Consider the following 24,757-nt stretch of genomic DNA (forward strand, 5'->3'; position numbering starts at 1 on the left):
TAGCTTAGTGTTTTTAAGTTTCACTGTTCTCCTGCTTTTTAGATTTACCTCCAGAGAAAAAGTCCATTGCACGCATCTCCTTCAGAGATTCAGAAGAGATCTCGACAATGTCTCCAACCGTGCTGAGATTTGCCAAGATAACAGTGAGAGACCTCCATATGAAATGTACACAGAGGCACAATTTTCCAGTATTTCTCTGTACTTTACTGTATGTCAACAACTATATGTATGTCTCATTTCTCTGATGAAGAAACTTCTGAAACTTCAATGACAAGCTTGTTAGGAACCACATTTAATCATTTGAGTTATACAAAAAGAGCCACTTCTGAGCAGCAGTTTCCTCTGGGTTGACACATAATAAAATATGACAAGATGACATCAATTTGTTGGCGTATATTTCATAGTATCATCACTCCAATAATGTGCTGCATTTTCACACATAAAACCTTGAACTGAAAACCTTTGATCTCAAACAGAGATGGGACTGGCTGTCATGACTAAATAAGAAAAGTATGCAATCATGCATACAGATGGATTTTTTAAATGTTTTTTTATTTATTTTTTATTCTGACCCTGCCAAGCCCTAATGCAAAAATGTAAAACTAAAATAACATATAAATGTTTTTACACCAGTCCATCTCAGCATTTGCCATCAGTTTCTAGAAAACACTAATAAGTTGTTGTAGTATATTTAAACATTTCATTTCTTTCTGTGATGCAGAGCTGAATTTTCAGCATCATTACTCCAGTCTTCAGTGTCACACGACCCTTCAGAGATCATTCTAATATACTGATTTTCTGCTTAATAAACATTTCTGACTATTGTCCATATTTTGTGAAAACTGTAATACTTTTTGTCAGGATTTTTTGATGATTTAAAACTCAATTTATAAACATCTTTGGACAAATTTAATGCATCTTTGCTGAATCAAAGTATTTATTATTAGTTCTTTTAAATCTTATTGACCACAGTCTTTTGAGCTGTACTGTATGTATCAAATATAGTATACATGTAATAGTAGAAAATATTCCTGCAGTGTCTATTTGACATTCATTGATTTGACTGTATATTTGACCTGTAGTGAAAATTCAGCACAAAGATGATCACACTTCACTTTTCAATCTAGTATAGCATGAGATGCACGCGGGCTTGGAAACATGTACATTATCAACAAATGTAAAATGTAGTAAGAACACAGCAATTCAGGGTACTTACATGGTGCAGGGTGGCACCCCGTCCCCTTCAGGCTCACAGGCCTGGGTTTCCTCCAGCTGGGGACACTCAGACCCTCCTCCGCTAGCAAGCCGTATCAGCTGTCTGCTGCGGGAGCGTGTGCCCTGAGGAACACTGGGGTCTGAGCAGGTCTTTGAGCAGGAGCCCCACATGCTCCATTCACTGACCACACAGTCTTTAGTCATCAGACAGGACTGGAACGTCTCCGGAAGACTCCAGTGGGGACACTGGCTGATACAGGACAGACGATGTCACTCAACATGACAAGATAATTCTCTTACAGTAATCAAGAACATATTTCGATGGTAGAAAAAAACAGGGTTATTATTACTGTAACTAAAACTAAAACCCTTACAAATATTTTCAGTACCTGAAACAAGAAAAAAAATAAACTGAAATAAAATAACAAACATATAATTGAAATGTTTTTGTTTAGTTTAAGTTTAAATACTTAACTAAAACTAAATAAAAAATATATTTTTGATAAAAACTACAGACATTTAAAAAAATTAAAATAATTAAAATCATATCATTAAATATTTTCATAATTTTCTAGCATTACTTGAAATTTCTGGGCAAATTTAAGTTTTATTTAAAATAAATTACAATAAAACAAAAAATCTAAATAAAACAAAAAATAAAATAAAATAAAATAAAATAAAATAAAATAAAATAATAAAGTTCAGGGGTTCAGCTAACAGAAAAAAAAGTGTGAACCCCTGATACAATCACTTTACCACAGTATCCCTGCAATATTTTCTCTTTTAATACTTTAATAAGCATGGTAACTTAAACTCAATCTGCAGCGGAACAACAGATTTTGTAATTGATTCAGTGGCTGGTATCTTAATGCTGAGCAGTGTGAATGCAGCAGTTTCTCTTAGTGTCTTATTTTCTCTGTAGGCAATGCAGCTGATGAGCTATTACAGCTAATTACAGCCTGCTTCCTTTCCAGCAGAGCTTCATTTAGCAAACGTTCATTTAGGTGCAGTGGCTGCCCAACTCCCCTCGGGGCAGCACGGACTCTTAAATACATAAACTTTAAAGCTGGCACTGTTTTCCACACACTTTAAACCCAGATTAAGATGTCTTGAAACCATTTAAAATATGGCAAAATAATGACACCATATTGCAGCACAATAACTCTTCCTGAGGTATAAAAAAGATAGTAGCTGCTGGTAAACTGCATTTGGCAGAAATGGAGACTATGCCAGTCTGTTGCTGGATTTAAGATTGCATCCTATAAAACAAATGGGGCTAATAACAAAATTGTGACGCGATGGGCTAAATTTAATTATTACAAAATAAATATTACCAAAATGCACTGTTTTTATGCACTGTTTTGCACATTTTTGAGCTGTTGTTTACAGCTTGTTGATGGAATGAGGACACCATCGTTTCCATTTAAATGAGAATGATGTTTAATGTAAGAATAACTCAATTGTGGCAGTTCAGGAGAACCTCGTTGTTGCAGCAGGAGCATTATGAAGATATCTGAGCAAAGTTAAATGATTTACAGACTTTGGTTTTCGAGTGCATGTGTAAAGCCGCACACACAAAGAACTAGTACAACAGATGAGATGTCTGGCAGAATATTACACTAAGAACTGTTGGGTTTACATTTCTCCTGGAGGTATGATGGTTGTTTTTGTGATTCCATTTAAATATACATTACCGTTCAAAAGTTTGGGGTTAGCACTTAAAAAAAAAAATAATAATAATAATAATTATTTTATTTAGCAAGGATGCACTGAATTGTAAAAAAGGTGACATTTATGATGTTACAAAAGATTTCAAATAAACACTGTTCTTTTGAGCTTTCTATTCGTCAAAGAATCAAATGAATTAATGAATTCCTTAATTCCTTAATTTATTCATAAAAAAGTAATTGTATTTATTTATTTATTTATTAATCATGGTTAATTAATCATTCTGATTTGCTGCTCAAGAAACATTTCTTTATTATTATCACTGTTGAAACAAGGAAGCAAAACAACCGTTTTCAACAGTGATAATAATAATTAATAAATGTTTCTTGAGCAGCAAATCAGAATGATTTCTTAAAGATCATGTGACACTGAAGACTGGAGTTATGATGCTTAAAATTCAGCTTTGATCACATGAATAAATCATATTCTAAAATATATTCAAATAGAAAACAGCTATTATAAATAATAAAAATAATTAATGTTTTACTTCATTTTTAATCAAATGAATGCAGCCTTGATGAGCACAAATGTCTTTAAAATGATCCCAAACTTTTGAATGGTGTACGTGACTTTGTATATTATATGTGACTTTGCTGGATTGCTTTAACCTTGATGTTGGCTATTCAACTGTTTTGATGAACTTAACATTTCCTCCAGCTAAAACACTCGGAATGTTTTCCTTTCAACTTTTCCCATGTTCCTGAGCTTGAATGAATATCAAAGGCCAAACACTGTACGCCTGAGATAGACAAACTACAAGGCTGTGCCAAAACTTTTTAAATAACTATAAACTCTTGAACATTTAATTCTCTATGGAAGGTGCATGCATAGACTCCTGCCGTGTCATACAGTCTTCTGCTGGGGAATATACAGACAGTTGTCATTTCTACAGTTGAAAATAGACTTCAAGCGTGGGAGTGCTTTGACAGCACAGCGGAGACCCAGACGAGTCACACAGCCGTCATCCTCTTACTGTCAGCGGCTGACGGAGGGCAGAAATACACCGGGATCCCAGTTTCCTTGAATCCCTTAGACTCATTGAACTGCTATTAGCCTGAGAACCATTAGTGCTATAACAAAACAGATGCTGCTCAAGAGAAAGGTATGAATAATATAATTTTTTTTGTTTTGTTTTTGTTTTTCGCAAACTAGCGTTCACATCAAATAATCAATTAACGTAATTAAATTATTTCTAAAAATATATTTTTTAAAGAATTAAAAAAAAAAAAGTTCACAGGTGAAGAAAAAAAGTATTTGGGAAGTTGCAATCTATAGTAATAATTTATAAAGATAAACAATTAATTAATATGAATTTATATAAACTTAATGATATTTAATCAATACATAAGTATTTATCTTTGGGGAGTTGATCCACATCACATTTTACAACTTCTAAATGAATATTAATCATTCAGAAATTATAAACATGGTCAAAAAGGTGTATCAAACTCATTGCACAAATTGAATTTGAACGTACTTTTGAATAAATTATATGAATGTTAATTATTATTAATATTAATTATAATAATTTTATGATATCTATTCATTCATAAATATATTTTTGTTTTGGGTGAGTCACACCAAATGATATTTTACAACCTGAAGTAATTAAATCATTATAATTAATTAATAATAATTATCATTTAAATTAAGAAATGGTATTAAATTAGAAGTGTCATTATATTTTTGGGGAGTAGCACCATGAAACATTTTACAACCTATACTAATCTAAAAAATAAAGAAATATCATAAGAAATATTTATAATACAGAAATGAAAAACATGCTCAGCGAAAAGGTTTGCCTAAGTCACTGTAGAAAATTTCACTGTTCAAGTGTCTTTGAATAAAATAATATTAATGTTAATAAACTATTTCATTATTACTCACATCAAAACATAAAATGAATATTAAAAAAATCAATTATTCTGAAATAAACGTATTCAAATCACTGTACAAATCGCACTGTAATGTATTTTTGAACAAATCTGTCACGTTAACCACATTCACTGTTTAACTCGTACAAAACAATGTACTTTACAAAAATCCAGACACAAAGTTTGTGAAAATGATTTACTGTTCTTCTGACTGCTCTTCCACCGCTCACAACCTCAGTTTTATTTATGTCAAATTAATATGGTTCTAATGGGAAAAGCCACTAACCTGAGTGACACCGTGCTTCCGTTTCGATGCACACACACCACTTGCCGAGACTGGTAGCCTATTTCCATATTCCAGAGGTTGTCCTCTAATCGATTCAGCTTGTTGCGGTTCCTTTTGCTCTTGATAAGGTCTAGCATCTCCGGGTCCCGGTTCCCTTTCCTCTCTTTGCTTTTCCGCCGGCGGGCTTGGCGGGCGTTGCGCAAGGGGGCGGCAGAGGAGCTCAGAGGTGGCTGTAAAGACAGCATCTTGCACTCGCTCCATCCGCCCACTTTCAGACTGAACACCGTCTCTCTGCCCTCGCAGGCCCTCGGTACACATGTCTGGAACTCCGTCAGATTGGGGCAGGGAAGCCCGCCAAAAAGCGGCGGCGCCACAACAGAGCGGACCCGGTTCTGCAGGCCCAGCCCGCAGGTCTTGGAGCACGTGGTCCACGGGGTGAACTCGGTCACCACACAGTCTTGAGGGCAAGGAATTAAACAGGCCTGTTCCTGCCGGGCTTTGGGCTCAAAGTACTCACAGATGGCATCGTCGGCAGCTGAGCTGTCCGCCTTGAGCACACAGTTCACCTCTCGCGTCTGGATGCCCTCTTCACCCTGCAGGCAAACGCCTGTGCGGCCGGTCCGTAGCGATACGGGAACACACTGGTTCCACTCGCCTAGCCGCCAGTCGTAAAGGTCCTTGTGCCAGTCGCAGACGCGGAAGCAGCTCTGTTGGTTGGCCGGTCGTGTGGACTGAAGGCAGTTGGTGTGAAGGGTCGTCCAGCCTTCCACATGAGCGCACCACACCGCCCGACTCTGACTACCTCCTGGACCACACTCGCTGCCCATACATCTGCCCCATGGACCTGGAAAAACACACAAGTTAGTGCAAAGTCTCAGAGGAAATGATGCTGCTTAATAAGATGCCTTAAGAAGATAATGACATAATGCACTGCGATGCATTGATTGATTTCTTTAGTAACCATATTACTGAAAGAAGTCTTTCATGATCAATTTTAAAATGTTACTCACATGACCCTTCAGAAATCATTATAATATGCTGATTTAGTGCTCAAGAAACATGTTATTGTTGTTACAGTTGTACTGCTTTATAATGTTTGTGGAAATGATGAAATGGGAATTTTTGTTTGTTTGAAATATAATTTTTGCAGCAACAAATTACTTTTAATATAAAGTCACTTTTTAATAATTTAATGCATCCTTGCTGAAAAAAATTACTTCTTTAAAACAACTTTTACTGACCTCTGTGTCAAAAAAGGTAATAGGAGTTTTTTTCTCTTAATTCTGACTCAGAATTGTGAGATATAAACGCACAAATAAACTGTGAAATTATGCAATTAACTTTTTTATTTATTTATTTATTCCTTGGAAGTAATAAGCTTCATGGGCCCCAAAATTAGCTAATTAAACAGATAGATTTAGATTTTACATGTTTAAATTAAAAACACACAAACAAATCATTTTTAAAATTAGAAAACTTAAACGTCAAATCTAATTAAAATTGACTATTTATGTCTTATGTCTAATAAGCTAATTAAACTGCAGCATGCTAACACCAAACTCTTTAGTGAAGTGCTAGCCTATGTGCAACATTACCAAACTCAGCTTGGATGCAGACAGCAGGCAGCCCACTAAGTGTTGGAACACAGCCACGGTGTCAGGTTTACACATTTAGAAATCTGAATAGGTTCACTTTCGTACCTAACTGATCCTTAAGGTGATAATCTGAGTGTTGTTCCATTTGGCTGTGAAGCAATTATCCAGTCAAAATGAGTTAATCACCGCTCAGTACCTGCTGCTTTGTTCTACTGGCAGCATCAAACTCTAAACAGAGAGCGGGAACAGAAGAAAAACAAGAATCTCATGGGCTCTAAATCTGGGATCATGTCAAAGAAACTGTTACCAAACACAATAAGCAAAGTATGAATAAATGCTAAACAGCAGGCAAAATATTAGAAATACAGGACCAATTACAATTACAGAGCTGAAAAATACAATTATATTTTCAACATGTTAATCTATTGACTAATAACTTTATTTAACCTTCTTTTAAAAAAATAGCTAAGAACTGATGTATCAGTAAACGTAGGTATGTCTGTAAGTGAGTTTCTGAATAAATCAGTTGTTTTCTACAATGATTCCCTTTATTTTATCATAGTAACAACATTTCTGTGAAAAAAGACAGAAAACAAACATAGTTGCTTCAATTAAAGGGTCGTTTACTGTGTTAATAATAAATGAAATGCAAGCAAATAGCATATTGTACAGTCTCAAGAATCAGGGGTTTAACAAAAGCAGCTTTAACAGAGAATCCAGCGAGTTCAGACAGCAAAGAGTGACAAATCGAGATCTGTACAGACAACAAGGACCGTGATTGTGCTTCAGGGGCTAGATCTCACAGCCACATTAGAAAATGAGGCTTTATTACCATTAATTTACACTGTATTACATTAGCTGTGTCACCATAACTGAGTTTCCATCTCTCATTCCCCACATTCAGCACCTCCTGCATGATAAATAGGCATTCCTGTAATGAGGCCCAATAATAATCCATCTCAGAAAGTTTTTGCTGCAAACGTGACCCATTGGGCCTCATTGAGTTAAACGAGAGCAGGGGAAATAGAGTTTTGTGTAGCACAGTATAAAAAAGTATTAAAAAAGATTTTTACATTTCTGATGCAGGTTTACTGATATGCATTTGGTGGTTGAGTCAGTGTTGGTGGTTACTTACTAACCCAAGTCAAAGATATTCTGGAATTTTTTTTACCAGTTTTGTCATCTGTCAGTTAAAACATGTAAGTCTGATTATCAACAGAAGTAACAGCACTCCTCTCTTCAACACAATTTGAAGTATTATTAGTTTCCATTTCAAAAATGATGTTGTGGCTTCACAAACACCACCCATAACATTATATCATAAGACCTATTGATCAAGCACTCATTCCACCCACACCAGATCTAACTGATATCATCTGATGAAGACTGTGGGCGGCCAGGCTGTGTTGACCCTGCAGGTCACTAGTTTCATTACGGATTTAAAAGGCAAAGAGAATATCACAACAGTGTTGTTACTGTGAACTGAAACTAAAAATAAAAAAGGGGAAAATATATATACACACACACACACACACACATATATATAAAAACATAAATATTGTTTTGGCAACTAAGTGTAATTACTAAAATGACAAAACTATAATATATAAAATCTATATAGAAATACTAAAAGATGAGAAAAGCACATAGCAAAATGTCTTAATTTTAAATTAAAATGAAAATTGATAATGTATACTGATAAAAACTAATTTAAAATATTAATAATATAATAATATATAAATTATGCTAAAATATATCTGATACTTCACAACTGTTTTGTTTCAAAAAAACCTAGAAAAATTAATCTTACTGACCCCAATGCTTTAAATTAAATACAAATGATAAATAAGAAATAAAGCAGTTGAAGAATGAAAATTACTGAAACAAAACTTTTCAAGAAACACCAATCATAAGCTCAGAAGTGATTTACCAGGTCTGTATGAAAAAAGAAACCTGGGCAGTCACTGTTGTGTCTATTGCAATCAACTGTGAAATGAGTTTCTCAGTGTTATTTGTGCAACATCTGAAGTTTGTTTATTCATGAAGAGTGTTTCAAATCAGTCACTCTGCAATTCCTACTTCAGTTAGGATGCAGTCAGGTAAGACAGTCGTCTGTGTAAGCACCAAACATAAAGGTAGCTCACTAGGAAGAGAACTACAGTGGTGTCTGCTAGCTCAAAATGAACATGTATTGAATTTTTTTTCCACAGTTCTCCATTTATGTCACAGACTTAATGACTGTGTGATGTGCTTCTTCCAACGATGAGGAAGGAGAACACAAACCCTATACAGTGGTTTCATAAAAAAAAAAAATATATATATATATATTTTTTATGTCTCCGTACTCCCCCATAGGTTTAGAAAGAGGATTTTGACACTGTGGTGGGTCTGTGAACGTGAAGAGCCCTGACATAAAATGCTCCCAAAATTAAAGGTTAAAATTGCACAAATATAAAATGCCTATACTATCTGAAAAAGGTGTCTTTGATTTTAGACTTCATACACCTTAAAAATTTAAATACATAAATAATAATTTTCTAAAAATATATATATATATATATTCTGTGAATTTCCAGAGGAGCTAATCTATCTAATTTGTGATTTATAGCGGTACCATGTTGTAATATTTTGGTGATACTTCCATCGGCCCACACTGGGGTCATTGTTAAGAGGATCAGGCCTGCAGCGGGTCTGGATTGATCGGTATCTCACACATCATTATCTCCTTTGCTTGGAGGAGACGCCAGCTGTCATGATAAAAGTTAATTCTGGCTGACAAAGCGCTGGTCCATCAGCGTCTGACAGGTGTGTGTGCAGACAATTCAGACTGTCAGTCAGAGTCCAGTTCACAGAAAGAAACATTCAATGGAAATACATCACTGCTTTTACCATTAATAATGCAATTTATTATCGTGCAGCCCTAATTAATAATATGCATCTGATGTATAAGAGAAGGATGGGATAAGGATGAAAAAAACATCAAAATAACCTAGGTTTAAGCCAATCAGAAACACTCCCTGCTTGTCAATCATTGTGCGTGTTTGGGTTTAGGAGGCCTGGGTTTTGAAGAAATCACTTCAAGCACCATCAATACACAACCCCAATTGGTTGGAATGTTTTGCAAAATGCCATAAAAACAGGAATATGTGATTTGTTCATCCTCTTTATTTAATTAATTATCTTTATCTAATCGACAAAACTACAAAGAACAGATTTCCACTGACTTTTGAACCAAATGAGATAAGTTCAGACCTAGAGAACTCGCTAGCGTCTCTACCTAGAATGTAGGACTGTTCAAAAAATCAAATGCGATTTTCATGCACATCTCATCAGTAAAGACGCTCCTTTAATTAGAAGTATTATCTCCAGCATGTGTGTTAAGATCAGGGTTGCCAGGTTTTCACAACAAATCCTGCCCTGTTGCTTCTCAAAACTAGTCCAAAATTAAATCGCGATTCCAGGAGGTTCCCAGATAAAAAAAAAAAATAAATTCCTGGGGTTAAAATATACATTTTTTTTTTTTTTTGCCATGGTTGTCTTGGTAAAATTCACATTTTAAGGGCTAAATATCACGTTATTGTGGTTGCTTCGAACCGCGGACATTAAAAAAAACGGCAGACTTGGCAACACTGGTTCAGGTGGAGCGGCAGTGTCTACCGACAACTAACACAAAATCGCTTTCAAAATCGACAAAGAATCGCCACCGATTTTAAAATCGATTTTGTGTAGATTGTCAGTGAATTACAGCTCGCTGTGGTTCTTTTTCATGTCCGCGGGTCGAAGCGACAATACCAATAACGTGATATTTAGCCCCTAAAATGCGAATTTTACAGAGACAACCATGCCATAAAACTTAAATTTTAACCCCGAAAGCAATTTTTTATCGGGGGAACCTCCTGGAAGCGCGATTTGGCTAGTTTTGGACTAGTTTTGAGAAACAACATTGCAGGATTTGTTGTGAAAACCTGGAAACCACGATCTGAACGCATGTGCTGGAGATATACTTCTAATTACAGGAGCGTCTTTACTGATGAGATGTGCATGAAAATTGCATTCAATTTTTTTGCACAGCCCTACTAGAATGGATATATAGATTTATCCTTGTGTAAAAAGAGATTCAAGTTGCATTTCTTGATGCAGCGGCAGTCTGTTAAGTGACAACAGTATTCCACAGTACTCCCAAGCCCATGTGGCTATATTTAACACCGCTGCATGACGGTTTCTGATGTAATGTAAACGGCTCTGTGTAGTAACGCGCCTGATGGAATTTACCAATGATTAGAGAACCAGCTTTACTGACGAGATGCGCATTAACACGCTTTTTTTTTTTTTTTACACAAAAACGAATGGAAAGATACACATTGTAACTCTGAACTCAGTTGTGTATTTCAGATGCTGTCACATCCTACAACCTCATTAACCTCATTATCCTACAACCTCATTATCACATCCTACAACCTCTATTATCATTATAGAGAGAAACGGCCATTCACTCATAAATAATACACATGATGGACTGACGGGCATCATAGGATTTCCAGATTATCCAGTTTCTATTTTATTTTATGTTGAATGTCAATTGTCATTTATTAATGTAATATGCTAATAACTGTTGTTAGAGCACTGTCATTTTTGGTACAAATTCAATGTCATAAAAAAAATAAAAGTAAAACAATTTGTTTGTAACCCTACCAGACACTGCATGATTTTGTAAAGCCCTATAAAATGGTTCTATTTAGCACTAAAAAGGGTTCTGCTATTGTTACATGCCGAAGAACCCTTTTCTGTTACTGTTTAGAAGCATTTACTGGATGTAAATGGAGAACTTCATGAAACCTCCTGAGCTCTGAATCTCTGATCAATTGTTCTTTTATCAGTCAATTGAGTAAGAGCAAGCTCTGTGATGTGATGCTTTTGTCTGAAGCATTCAGAAGACGATGTGTGTTTGAGTGCAGTAATCCACTACATGAGTATCCTTAATCAAAATGCAAAAAAAACAAAAACAACAACAACACACAATTTGTATAATGCACTGAACTTGCACTAGACTTCTCTGATAATGCCTTTCAAGTCACTTTCAATGAATACATTCCCAAGATCTGCTTTTCTTTGCATGTCGAAGTGAAAAAGATACATACGTACGTTTATTCTTCCCTGTTTCAGTCGGCTTCAAAATTGAGTAAATCATAGAAATGTGACCCCGTGGCAAAGACCATTAAATTCATAAGAAAACTGTGAACTTAGGACATTCTAAAGATACATCCAGTCAACCATGTGCCTTCAGCCTTTGAACACCCCTGATTTTGCAGATTTCAAATTTTATCTTCATCAAAGCAGACAATTAGTGATGTTCCAATGGCAAACCCACACATAATGTGACCTTATATAAAAGCCATCTCTTCCATGTTCATCTACCATGAGTTTTTGTCCTAATAGCCACAAAGAGCCACATTTTATACTTCTGGTCTGTCACTTCATGCCCATCAGTCCCATAACCTCATTAAACATCAAATACACTTATTTTTGTTTTCAGTGAGGTCTGAAAAATGACTAGTCACATGAAAGCAGTTGCATCACTCCTAGTTAGGAGGCGGTTTACCCAACACTAAAAACCCACACACACACACACAAAAAAAACTCACCTGCTAGAAAAAGCACAGACAAAGCTGAGAATTTACAATAGGAAGTCTGTATTTTTCACACTTTAACATCCAATATTTCCTGATCAGCACTCCAGTGAAATATCAAAAGGTCAGTGCTTAAATTTTCATCTGTGTGCTCAGCAGGGTTGTAATGGGAGAACAGTAAACTTTACAATAATATTATACAACCAAGTGTTGCTTGTATGTTTTAATTAACAAAATAAGTCTCTGATGCTCACCAAGGTGCATCAGGGTGTAACTAATCTTTTAAAACACCATGTGTTAAACCTTTATTTTCTCTTAAATTGCCAACGAACCCCTGGGACTCAACATATTAAGTGCTTTCCTCAGTGATAAAGATCAGATTGTACTACTCCGGGCACCAAGCAAATCATTTCGGTTTTGAAAGCCTAGAGTATAATATACTTCATTGATTTATCTGATAAACACTGAGCAGCACCAACCTTCACCACATCTCTCCAGTCTCAATGAGAGATTTATTACAGCCAAAGTGTACAGCACATGTTGTGATGAGCATAATTTTAAAGTAATGTAATATATCACGATATTAGTTTTATACTGTATTTTCAATTAATAAAATATAATAGGTGAGCAAATGAATTATTTCAAAACTATTAAAAAATCTTACTTGTTAGGTGTTATCATTTAAATCAGCTGAATAAGCAAGTAAAGTAAAGTAAAGTGAACCAGACTTCATGCTGCAAGTCAAAAGATTGACTATGCAAGACTAGATTTGCGGTAAAACAGAGAAACATCTCATTTCTTTCTTTATTCAATCAGCTACAGCCTAAAATGAAGTTAAAAAAGGAGAAAGCGGATGAAGCGAGAGCATTGTGTGGATGTGGGAAAGTTGGCTGAGAGGAGATCAGTTCCTTCTGGATCTGCCAAAGCGTTCGGAGGAAAATACATTTATTCAGCATGGTTTCCAATCCACACTCAGCAGGTGAAAATCAACGCTCATTTTTGCTCTTTGATGAGTAGAAATGTTTTAGATAAAAAGAAACATTTAAACAACACAAAAGAAAACCTCTGAACTTGAGGCTGTAGATCAATAGGGAAGAACATGTGCAGGGCAATTGAAGCATGACCCATGATGAACATGAATCAACCGCAGCTTAGCTTGTGGAAAAAGAAAACATTAACAGCAAAACAAAAATCGTTTCAGGCATAAACATTTTAATGCATGTTTTATTTATGCTCCGCACAGGCAGGGATCAGAAGTCACAGCAGGACCACCAGCGTCTCTTCATACAGAAGTAAATATGAGTACGGAGCTTGTGTGCAGCGCTTTGTTGATGGCGATCTGACACGCCACCTTCACGAGAAGCCTCCCTTGGGGCGGCTGGGAAGCAAAAAGAGGTTGTAGCACCACAGAAGAGCCAGTCTTTGGTCGGGAGCATATGTGGCTTTGGCTCATAAACAGTGAGAAGATGCTCTGGAGAGAATGTTACATCTAAATAAAAGAGAGACCTGCAGCTATAGGACGAAGTGACGGCCGTAAGCGCTTCAGAAAAACCAGACTAACTATGATCCCACTATATTAAGTACTCATTCATAGTTTGATTAAAGTAGCTAATATATATATATATATATATATATATATATATATATATATATATATATATATATATATACACACATTATCTTTTTTATACATTTAATCTTTTTATATTTTAATTGATGCAGTCTTTAAATGCATGCATTACATTTCTTAAACTTATTATTAACCTATCAATTAATACAAAAATTAAGAGGGATAGACTGAAATTCAGGAAGATTAAAAGTTAATTATTTCCAGATTAAATGTTTATACTAAATGAAAATAAATAAATACATTTAGATAGTTGTCCATTAATTAACAAAAAAGTTATGCACAGAAATTCTGGACAATAATATTAACATTTAATTATATCCGTTGTTGTTGTTATCAAACCATATTACATTTTGATATTTGAATGAATGAACGAACGAACAAATGAACAAATAAGTAAATGAATGAATGATTAATAGGGATGCACACTAATTGCACACAACACCCATTCACCTAATAGATTGAGTCGAGACAGCTGTGTGAAAATGTCTATTCTTCTGATTCCATCTGGTGACACAAATATTTCGCCTTAAACCAACCTCAGCCGAGTCAGCCCAGAGCTCTAGAGGCAAACCAAATCTGACACTTGACATAAAACACACAATAAAACCAACAGATCACCATTAGCTCTTCTAAAAGATTCAGTTTCACCTGCTAGCCTGATTTACGTGTTCCTGAAGTGCCTTTAAGGGGTTAAAGTAAGGATAATGCATGCAGTCAAGCATATGGTGGGCTCCTGTCTGCTAATGTTATTCACCTCAAAGACCCCGTGAGAGCTGGTAAGAGCAGCTTTGGGTTTGCCAATGAGAATTCCCTCAGGAGACATTCCCATAGACCTCTTAAGGACAACCATAACACACGCTTTTGGGTACTTCAGTGTACTTACAGAGCATATCTGACAGATGTAAGGAAACCTCTCTTCATTAAAACTCTTGACATTCCACTATAAAGCTGAAAAACTAAATTATACACTTTTGTTTTTGCCCCCATTTTCCATGAGCTGAACTCAAAGATCTAAGACTTTTTCTATGTACAGAAAAGCCCCATTTCCCTCAAATATTGTTCACAAATCTTCCCACTCCAAAATGTGCAGTTTTACTGTATTTATAATTTAGTTCAGTGTATAACAACCTAATATCAATGATACTAAAAGAACACTGAATGAAAGTCTAAAAAACTAATATTTTCACATTATACTATAATGAAATATTTGCAATTTATATGTTTGCAAACTGTAAGCAACATAAATCAATAAATTGTTAATATTGTATTATATTGTGGATGAGTAAAAATACAATAATTATGAAAACAATTATTTATAAATTCTTAATTATATATAATACTTTTATTATTTTTCTCAAAATATTGTAATACATTATTTTATATTAAAAGGGTTAATTTATATCTAAATTAATTTTTAAGAAATGAATTAGCGTTATGCTGTAAATAGTGCAAAGTTGTACATTTTAATAAAACTTTACACAAGGTTAGTTATTCTAACAGGTTACACTATTTAAACATATTTAGAAATTAAAAAACAATTACACATGAAAATATTTTTTTAAATATTGGTCAAATCAAGTATCTATTGCTCTATTTCTAGTGGTACATTTGCTGAAAGTATTTTTCTGGTCTATGACAGAAGACTGCATAATTCACACAGAAGTCAATGTGATTCCCTTTTCAGCATAACACATTGTTGATTTGGTTTCAATATATGCATACACACCCTGGCATTTGCAAATAATCTTGTATAACGCTGCCATTTTTATTACAGAGCAATAAAAGTAAGTAGTAATTTACGTGTAATACATTCCATGGCATTTGCAAAAATATTCTTAATCCAACCATTTTTTTCTGAAACAACACAGCACACCGGAATAAAGCAGAAAAATACAAATAACCTCCTCGGTGACGGTGTGTGTGTAAACAGGGCACTGCTGACTAAGAATGAGACTCACAGGGTTTGAGCTGCAGGCAGCGGGGAAATCTGCTCGGCTGAATGCAGAACCACCGACAGGGACGTGAGAATGGATGGAAGCGGAGAAACTCACCCCAGGACTACCGGGATGGAAAGCCAGAGGCGCAATGTGGGTCAAGATGGAGGTGCTGATCACATCCGATTAGATCGAAACAATCACAGCTCTGAGCTGAACTTCTCTGATCGACTGACACTTCATATCAGCCGCCGTTTGATTTTCAGTGTGGATGTAACATGACATTTCCAGGGAAGATCATTCATAAACCAGCACAGAAATGTGAACTTTACACACAGCGTATGCCAAAAATAGATTTTATGAAATGTTTTTTTTTTTTCTTGAAGAGTGTGTGCAAATGTCACTTCCTTTAATGTGTTGTTATTCTAATACAGTGGCATTTTAAGTGTGATTCAACTGTCCAAATATGTTTTTGGGCAATTTAATATGCAGCGTTGCGGTTATTATAACACAGATATTTATATTATATTATAACACAGAGATATTTCTGGGCTGCTCATTAATTATTTCCACATACTTGGGTCACAGTATATTTAAGAAATATTCTGGGTTTAATATGAGTTAAGCATGTGTGGAACAAAGGTAACTTTGAGGTTTATGTTCTCCTCAAAAAGTGGGTTTCAATAGCCACAAGACAACAACATTATGTACACTTTAAAACCTGATAAGTTAATAAAAATGTTATGACAACTTACTTTCATTAACAGCACATTCATTCAGATCTTTTTAAAGGTTATGCATTTCAGTCTGTGACTAAATTTACATATACAGTACATTATATTAAAAACAAAATCTCACATCATGTCAGATGGGCCTCACTGCTTGAATATGATTATACCAATGAATGCCAGTTCAACATCCATATACTAATGGCTTATAAATTCATACTGTGATATAGACCATGTCTTCTTGGATTAGTGCAATCATTTGTCAAATTTGCTTTCAAGAAAAGAAAAAAATGAAAATATTTTGAAAGCAGTTTCTTCTCATCCAAATAGAATATTATGATCACCATGAAATACTGCACAGTGCTTATACACCTACATTTGATCACTTAGCAGATGCCTTTATCCAAAGCAAATTTTAAAGCATATATTTTATCCTGCACATTATTTTTAAATAATAATTTGTGAAAGTATACACAGTATGAAAAAAATACAAATGTAGCATAATAGTGATTTATTAGTTGTGTCTTGCATATAAAAACAGATATTTGGCATTTGAAACTAATTTTATGAAAAATAACTGCCCATTGTACTCATACTCCTACTGCAGTATGCAGTCCGTGGATCACAAATGTATGTATGCATCTACTAAACGATTATTAATCTCCACTTAACTTAACAGAGCACACTACGTGGAATCAATAAACGTGCCCTTCTATTTCCAGTTCTTGATTCATAATATTAAATGGCCAAATTGAGGCATTTTTAAATGCTTATAACAAAGTATATTCAATATGAAATCATGATGTCACTGCTCATTTGACCATGCATTCAAAGTCATGTATGGAAGTCTGTTTCCAACATGTAATACTTTTTTTTTTAAAGATTAGTGTGACTTTTTATCCCTCAGAATTGCAAGATATGAACCATGTATACTAAATATTTTGGTAAATATAGGTCAATGCATTACGTGTCAAATCTGCAGTATGTGAGTTTGCCTACTGCAAACATATGATAACTGCATGTTTGTTTACTATGATCTCTCACATCACGAGGAGAAATAAATCAAACCCCAACCTGCACAGGGTTTGCTATTCTGAGGAGCATCAGTAAAAGAAGAAGAGGGCCATGGTGCAAGAAATTCATGTCAAACACTGAAACTGAGCACAATGGGTGAAAAATTCATAATTGAGGTCTGCCGTCTCAATAGCTCATGAGTTCCAGGACGTGGAGTATCAAACTGAAGTAATATGGCAGAAAGTGCCAGAAAACAAGTATAACATATAAAGAGGACTGAAGATTTAAGGTCAATATGGAATGGTGTTTTACTATTGCAGTATGTTGTACTAATAAGTAAAACAGAAGTATCTGATTTCTCAAAAATTGATTGGAAGTTGAAAGGTGGGCATTAAATAATAGAATAACGTTTACTTTGCTATAATGTGCATTGATAAATCATACTATATAATGTAATGTAATATAATAAACACCAGAAACATTTTAGCAATTTTAGCAGGTCTCTATAATAATACATTACCATTTCTGCAAAGTATGCATGCATAGTATGCCATTTTTCTGAATGCATTTTACTAATATTAGTCAAAAACTGAATCAAATAGCCTACAGTATAACCACAATGTTATGCACAATTCACAACTTTCCATTTCCTGTTTGACAAATGCATTGCGTGTAAAATCAGCTTTTTTGAAGATCCTTTTATTGATTTATTGTTAGATAGAATTGCCAAGAGTTAAGGACATTTTAACATAAACCTGGAATAAAAACAAATCGGATAACTGGATATTAATTAATCAAGTCGATACTAAAGGCCAGTTTTAATCTCATGTTGATTTTAAGCTTGTTTGAAACCGATTTCCGACCCTCTCATATCTAGATCAACTAGATAAATTAAATAAATCTGTAAAGAAAAAAAGTGAAGAAAAAAAACGTCATAAAATACAGCTTATTATTCCTTGCAGGAGTGAAATGTTAAATGCTTATACTAAATCCAGAATGTGTTTGTGTGTCAAATGAAACTGTGAACTTCGAACGCTGCGCATCTGGTGATCAGAGCTAAATTAAGATGAGCATCCTGCTCAAAAAAAGAAAAAAAACACACGCACGTTTCTCTTATCTTCGGGGAGCTCGGTAGATATTCGATTGAAGTGCATGACAGGCCTGTGATAAGCAGAGCGGATAGAAATAGCATCTCTGGGGAGTGTGTGGTGTTAAGACAGCGAGGTGGAGATCTGGTGTCTTTAGCCCTGTCCTCACTTCCTCTCTCCTAAAGAGGCTGAAAGCTGATCAATGCCAGTTCTTTCAGTCCACGCAAACATCTAATCAATTGTCTCCAATGTATATAGCTAGAAATGCATGTTTATGATCACCTGACCACCCACTGGTGATTCTGATTAGCTGCTCCGCCTGAACAAACTGCATTTTTGAAACCCTGAATGGCAATTTCCAAGATTATATACAATCTCATTCAGCTAATTATAAACACTTTTGAAATGCCATAGTATTCCATTCACTCCCAATTTCTGCATTTGATTAAAATGACATTATTTTTTACAGAATTAATAACACTAAATTAACATGTTAAATGATATACAGTATATGTGTGTGTGTGTGTGTGTGTGTTACCTGGATGATCAACAACTGACTGTTAATTGTGTTATTGTTGTTCGTAAGACCAAAACCAAATACTTTGGTTTTCTAGCATTTTTTCTGTAATTGAACTCTATCCAACAGTGGCTGTATGATTTTGAGATCCATCCTTTCACACTGACGAAAACTGATGCACTCATACGCAACTATTCCAAATGTTTACTGATGCTCACTACACTATCTATTAAGAGTGTGCTTATTTTGCCTTCGGGGAAACAAGTAAGTATCTCCTGTAGCTTCTAAAGGACTAAATAAAAGACCAAAACATCAGTGTAATTGCATCAGTGCAACACTAAGCATCAGTGAACATTTAAACCTATTTTTTTATATATATATATATATATATATATATATATATATATATATATATATATATATATATATATATATATATATATATATATATATATATATATATATATAGTTGCATGGGAGTCCCTCAGTTGTTGTCCCTCTTTTCTGAAGAACAGCAGACCGTCAATCTGATCATGACCAACAAGGGACTCATGAACAACCATCACCAAAAATAAATAAATAAATGTCATGATTCACCCAGGTAACGACACACAATATTAAGAATCAAGCATAAGTAAACTTTTGCTTGGGGTCATTTACATATAATTATATGAGATTATATTGCCAGGGTTTGAATGGCCATTGTAACCCAGTAAGGACAAAGCCAAGCTCTGTAACTGATCCTCCCAAAATACAATATATCCAGGAAAAGGAAGATACTGGGAGTCTAAAACAGACTGCGTTTATGGTAGACTGATGCAGTGCTTCAAATCAAGCACAGCGCGAGTCATTGTAGCTGAAACACACTAATGGATGCGTCAGGCTTTCAAGTGCTGCAAGGGAACAACTTGAAAGCGAGGAGAGGCATGTTGTGGAAGATCTTAGGTTCATAAAACGCACGCCCTCCAATGTGTGCGTTTACATCTTTCAGGTTTAAATTGGCTAGATTTCGGCATTATTTACATTTGAAAGAGGTCAGTATAGCAATGTTTCTTGCACCCATTAAAGGAGTTTCACACTAGGGATGCACGATATTGGATTTTGGCCGATATTCGATATGCCGATATTTTCTAAATAATTTTGGCCGAAGCCGATATCGATATATATACAAATATATACTGATATATTTACAAATATATACTGATATATTTAAACTTTAATTTTACTGAAGAGAAATCCATGTATCTCTTCTGTACTGATTCTACCATAAATTTATTATTTTACAAATGTAGACAGACATTCACATCTGAAAAACAGGTCAATTATTTCACTTGGAGAATATCGGTTTGGCTCATCGGCAGAAATATTCATATCGGCCGATACCGATAATGGTCATTTTAAGCTTTTATCGGCCGATACCGATGTTGTGCCGATATTATCGTGCATCCCTATTTCACACTGTTGTAAACAAAGCACTTAGTTTTTCCTGTTTGCTGTGCTAAACCAATTCTTGCATTAGATAATGAGATGATTACATCAGAGGGATGCTCATAATCGCTTGTGCATCCTCATTATATTTTGGCTTGTACCATCAAACTCCTCCTCCTGACTTCCTTTGATTCTATGAGCTTCAGTTATTCGATTTCATTAGATTTTGTCCCATTCATCATCTTGTTTGATCTCGTATCATGTTCAACGTGGGTGTGTCAAATGGAAGGAATATTCCAGATTATGTACAACATAAAGTTAGCCGTTAGCAACCCATATTATTGCTGCAATCTGATATATTTCAAAGTGAAAATGTGCAAAAGTTTTTTTGGGTGGCAAGAATATGCAGATTACCCACAAATGTGCAGTATACCGTACAACACAGCCAGCATTGTTAAACATACATTTTTTTATGTTTATAGTTTATTTGTATAGCACTTTTAACAATGAATATGGTTTCAAATGAGCTTTAGAAAAAAATTGGTGCTGGTTCATGTGGGGAAACATTTTCAAAAGGGCTGCTATATTTAATGTTACTCATAACAAATACATCCAAAAAATGAGAGAGAAATGAAAGTATGAGAGATTAAAAATACAGAGATGCACGGAACTGAAATCAGCAGATGAAAACATCTAAGATGAATAACAGCAGGCAGTCGACTAGAACAAAAACAGGCTCATTATCCTAGTACTTGTGAATCTATATGAACCTGTTGCAGCAAACCACTCCTATGATTGGAAAAACATCTAGAATTATGTAATTTTTGTGATTTATATACACAACAAAAGTAATTTGATTTATTTATACACCCTTTTAAAGGAAACATACTTCTATTAAGCAAGGATGCATTAGCTTGCATTAAATTGATTTTGAATATTTATATGGTTACACAAATACATGCTGTTTTTTTTACTTTCAATTCAGCAAAAACCCTTAAATTATAGAGCATGGTTTCCATGAAAATATTAAGCAATACAACGGTTTTCAACATTAATAATCATAAGAAATATGTCTGATTTCTGAAGGCTGATGTGACACTGAAGACTTGAGTAATGATGCTGAAAATTCAGCTTTGCATCATGAATAAATAACATTTTACAGTAACAATTTACAATAAAGTTCAATTCATTATTGTTAGTTCGACTAGCATGAACAAACAATGAACAATACATTATTTATTTAATCTTAATGAAAATATAGTTGTTCATTGTTAGTTCCTGATCATTCAAAGTGCATCAACTTTTGAATTAAATACTGCATTAGTAAAGGTTTACAATGACTAAGATTAATAAATGCTGTAGAAGTATTGTTCATTCTTAATTCATGTTAATTAAAGTAGTTAACTAATGTTAACTAATGAACCTTATTGCAAAGTGTTACCCATTTTACAATATATTTAAATAGGAAAGAGTTATTTTAAATTGTAATAATTCTTCACAATAACAGAATATACGACTATTTTTGAATGGCCATCAATGGAGTCAATGGAATCTTAAGCAAAATACATAAAGAAGAAAAAAAAAAATTTTTAATCCCACATATTTTTTGAATGGCAAATCATAAAATGGGCAAAACACTAAAACACAGGACAGACTTGAGATATTTTACTTGAGCCAGAAAACAACCACCTAATAATCTTCTAAAACACCCTAACAATCACATGGCAATACTAAAAACCACTCAAAACACTTTAGCGGCTGAATTGCAAGGCCCTTGCAATTACCCACAACAGCACTCACATATTCTTCAGAAAGCCTAGCCTGAAATCAAATGTCCTGAGCTCCAGAGACACGTGCGGAGCTCGCCTGAGATGACACGGCCACTGGGCTGTGATCACAGCAGGCGGGGGCACAATGAACACTGCCGTTTTCTATTAGCAGGAGGGCACGATGAATGATCACACTTCTCTTTTTTTCCCCTTGACTGTGATTGCTCTTCTCCAGTCCAGGCAAGCACGTGTGATGAAAATGAAGTCAGGGTTTGTGCAGATAACAGGTCAGGTTGTTACATATGGAATCAGTACTATGGATTGGTGAATTATTTATGCCCTAAAATGAGCAGAAGATAATTATGCTGAAAATAAAATACTACAAGATTTTTGGTACACTGTAATGCACTCAGCTCTTTGACAAGCAAACAAATGAAAAAGAAAACATTTCTCATAAAATTCTCCCAAAACCAAATTACCTCAAATGTTTCATTTGGGTCTACATGCCAAAATGAAACTCTTATTTAATCTCCTGAGCTTTGAAAGAACAAGCAATAACATTGTCCTCTAGGATATAATGTTCTCCATAGGCAAGGAAATCATAAATGAAACTAATCTCAATTGCTTTTCAAAGTCTGAAATTAGAGGCTTTTGCTTAAGATTTAAAACAAATAATTCACCATCAAATTCTTCAAATATCAAAAAATATGTGCCAATATCAACATTAAGGCCATTTACACAAATGCATTTTCGTTTTAAAACAGCATTTTAGATTTAAAACAATGCACATTTAAACTGGCATTTCAGAAATGACCTCCATCTACACTATATAACCGAAAACGCATGTCACGTGACCATTCATGTACACTGGTCATGCGCTTAAAAGTGTAAACAAGAAGTTAGTTGCTAGTCACAGGTTCAACAATGAGCATGATGGTGAGGAAAAGCAAGGATGTCTTTGTGTGGACAGATGATGAGGTGGATTTGTTACTCAAAATGAATAATGATTACAAGGCAGCCGAAAATGTTGACTGAGAGTCATGCCAAATCTAATACAGCAACATACTTGACAGAGACATTATATGGCTACAAGGTCATTAAGGATACACAGAGATCACGTGGTAGAGCATTGCGTTAGCAGCACAAAAGGTTGTGGGTTCGATTCCCAGGAAACATTTGGTAAAAAATGTTAACCTGAATGCACTGTAAGTCGCTTTGGAGAAAAGCGTCTGCTAAATGCATAAATGTAAATTAAAACAGGGTCAGCATCATTTTCAAAAGTCTCCATTTTAGAAAGTGAAAAACGCCAGAGTATTGTTAACGCTAGGCATAAGCTTTACAGAAGTTATGCATTTTAAAATGAAACTGCACTAGTGTAAACAGAGCCTAAAAGTAAAAAAAGCTAAAACTTAGCTGCATGTCACATTTCTGTTCACATTCTTAAAATGAAATGTTCTTTATCAGCATCAATGATTTCATGAAGAACCTTTCATGAGTTCACCTGCCCATCCTGTCCTGATGGTCAAAGGGGGGGTACAATGTTTCATGTATTCAGAGTTGTTCACAGTGTCAAAGAGATGGATTCTCATGTTAAACATGGCCAAAGTTGTAAAAAATAATTTGGAAGAATGACAGAGAATCTTTTGCCGAAAATGTTACTTCCGGGTTGGCACAAGTTTTGGCTGTTTTTTTTTTTCGATCGTGGATTTAATGACGTAGACGATGCTTATATGAGCATTTCTCTCTGAAAAGCGCACCCGTGCACATGTTGATCAGAGAAGAGGGAGATCACGCACATTAACGCGCTTCATCAGGAAATCATCGGCAGCGCTGCATAGGATTTGTTCGAGAAGGTCGGTCTCAGAATAAGTGTGTTTTTGGATGTGAGGGAAAGTTTACCATGTTCAGCTTCCCAAAGAACCCAGCGTTACAAGAACAGTGGATGCAGTTTGCTTTTCCGGGGCAGCAATGGAATGTATCAAGTGCATTTGTGTGTTCTGGTCGTCTGAGTGACAAATGTTTTATAAACAAGGCCCAGGTCAATGCTGGATTTGCACATCGTTTGCTATTAAAACATGGAGCCGTCCCTGTGATAAAACACCCCATACATTTAAGTAGAACTGCATCAGATTTCTTTCTTTTGTTGGAAGTCAGCACATAAGTGAATAAATGTTAATGGTAACAACACAGAACATCAGTATTAAAGCTCCGCCCACGGCACGCCTCCAGGAGCTCGACTTTTTCCAGAGAGAATCGGAAAACTGTTTTTCTTTTATAAATATGATAAAACTAAAGACTTTTTGGAGATATGAAGGATGCAGTAC

General features: G+C 35.0%; 1 protein-coding gene across 1 annotated transcript in view; it reads right to left on the reverse strand.

Annotated features, from left to right (window-relative positions):
- The window catches only part of LOC128030389 (thrombospondin type-1 domain-containing protein 7A), a 99,153-nt gene that overhangs the window by 58,403 nt on the left and 15,993 nt on the right, over nt 1-24,757 (reverse strand). Inside the window, exons 2-3 of the mRNA XM_052617958.1 lie at nt 5,104-5,947; nt 1,217-1,465 (exon numbers count right to left, since the gene is read on the reverse strand). Of these exons, the coding sequence (XP_052473918.1) occupies nt 1,217-1,465; nt 5,104-5,947 (1,093 nt within the window). The remainder of the gene's footprint in view (nt 1-1,216; nt 1,466-5,103; nt 5,948-24,757) is intronic.

This window comes from Carassius gibelio, chromosome A16, assembly GCF_023724105.1.
Source record: "Carassius gibelio isolate Cgi1373 ecotype wild population from Czech Republic chromosome A16, carGib1.2-hapl.c, whole genome shotgun sequence".
NCBI classification, from domain to species: Eukaryota; Metazoa; Chordata; class Actinopteri; order Cypriniformes; family Cyprinidae; genus Carassius; species Carassius gibelio.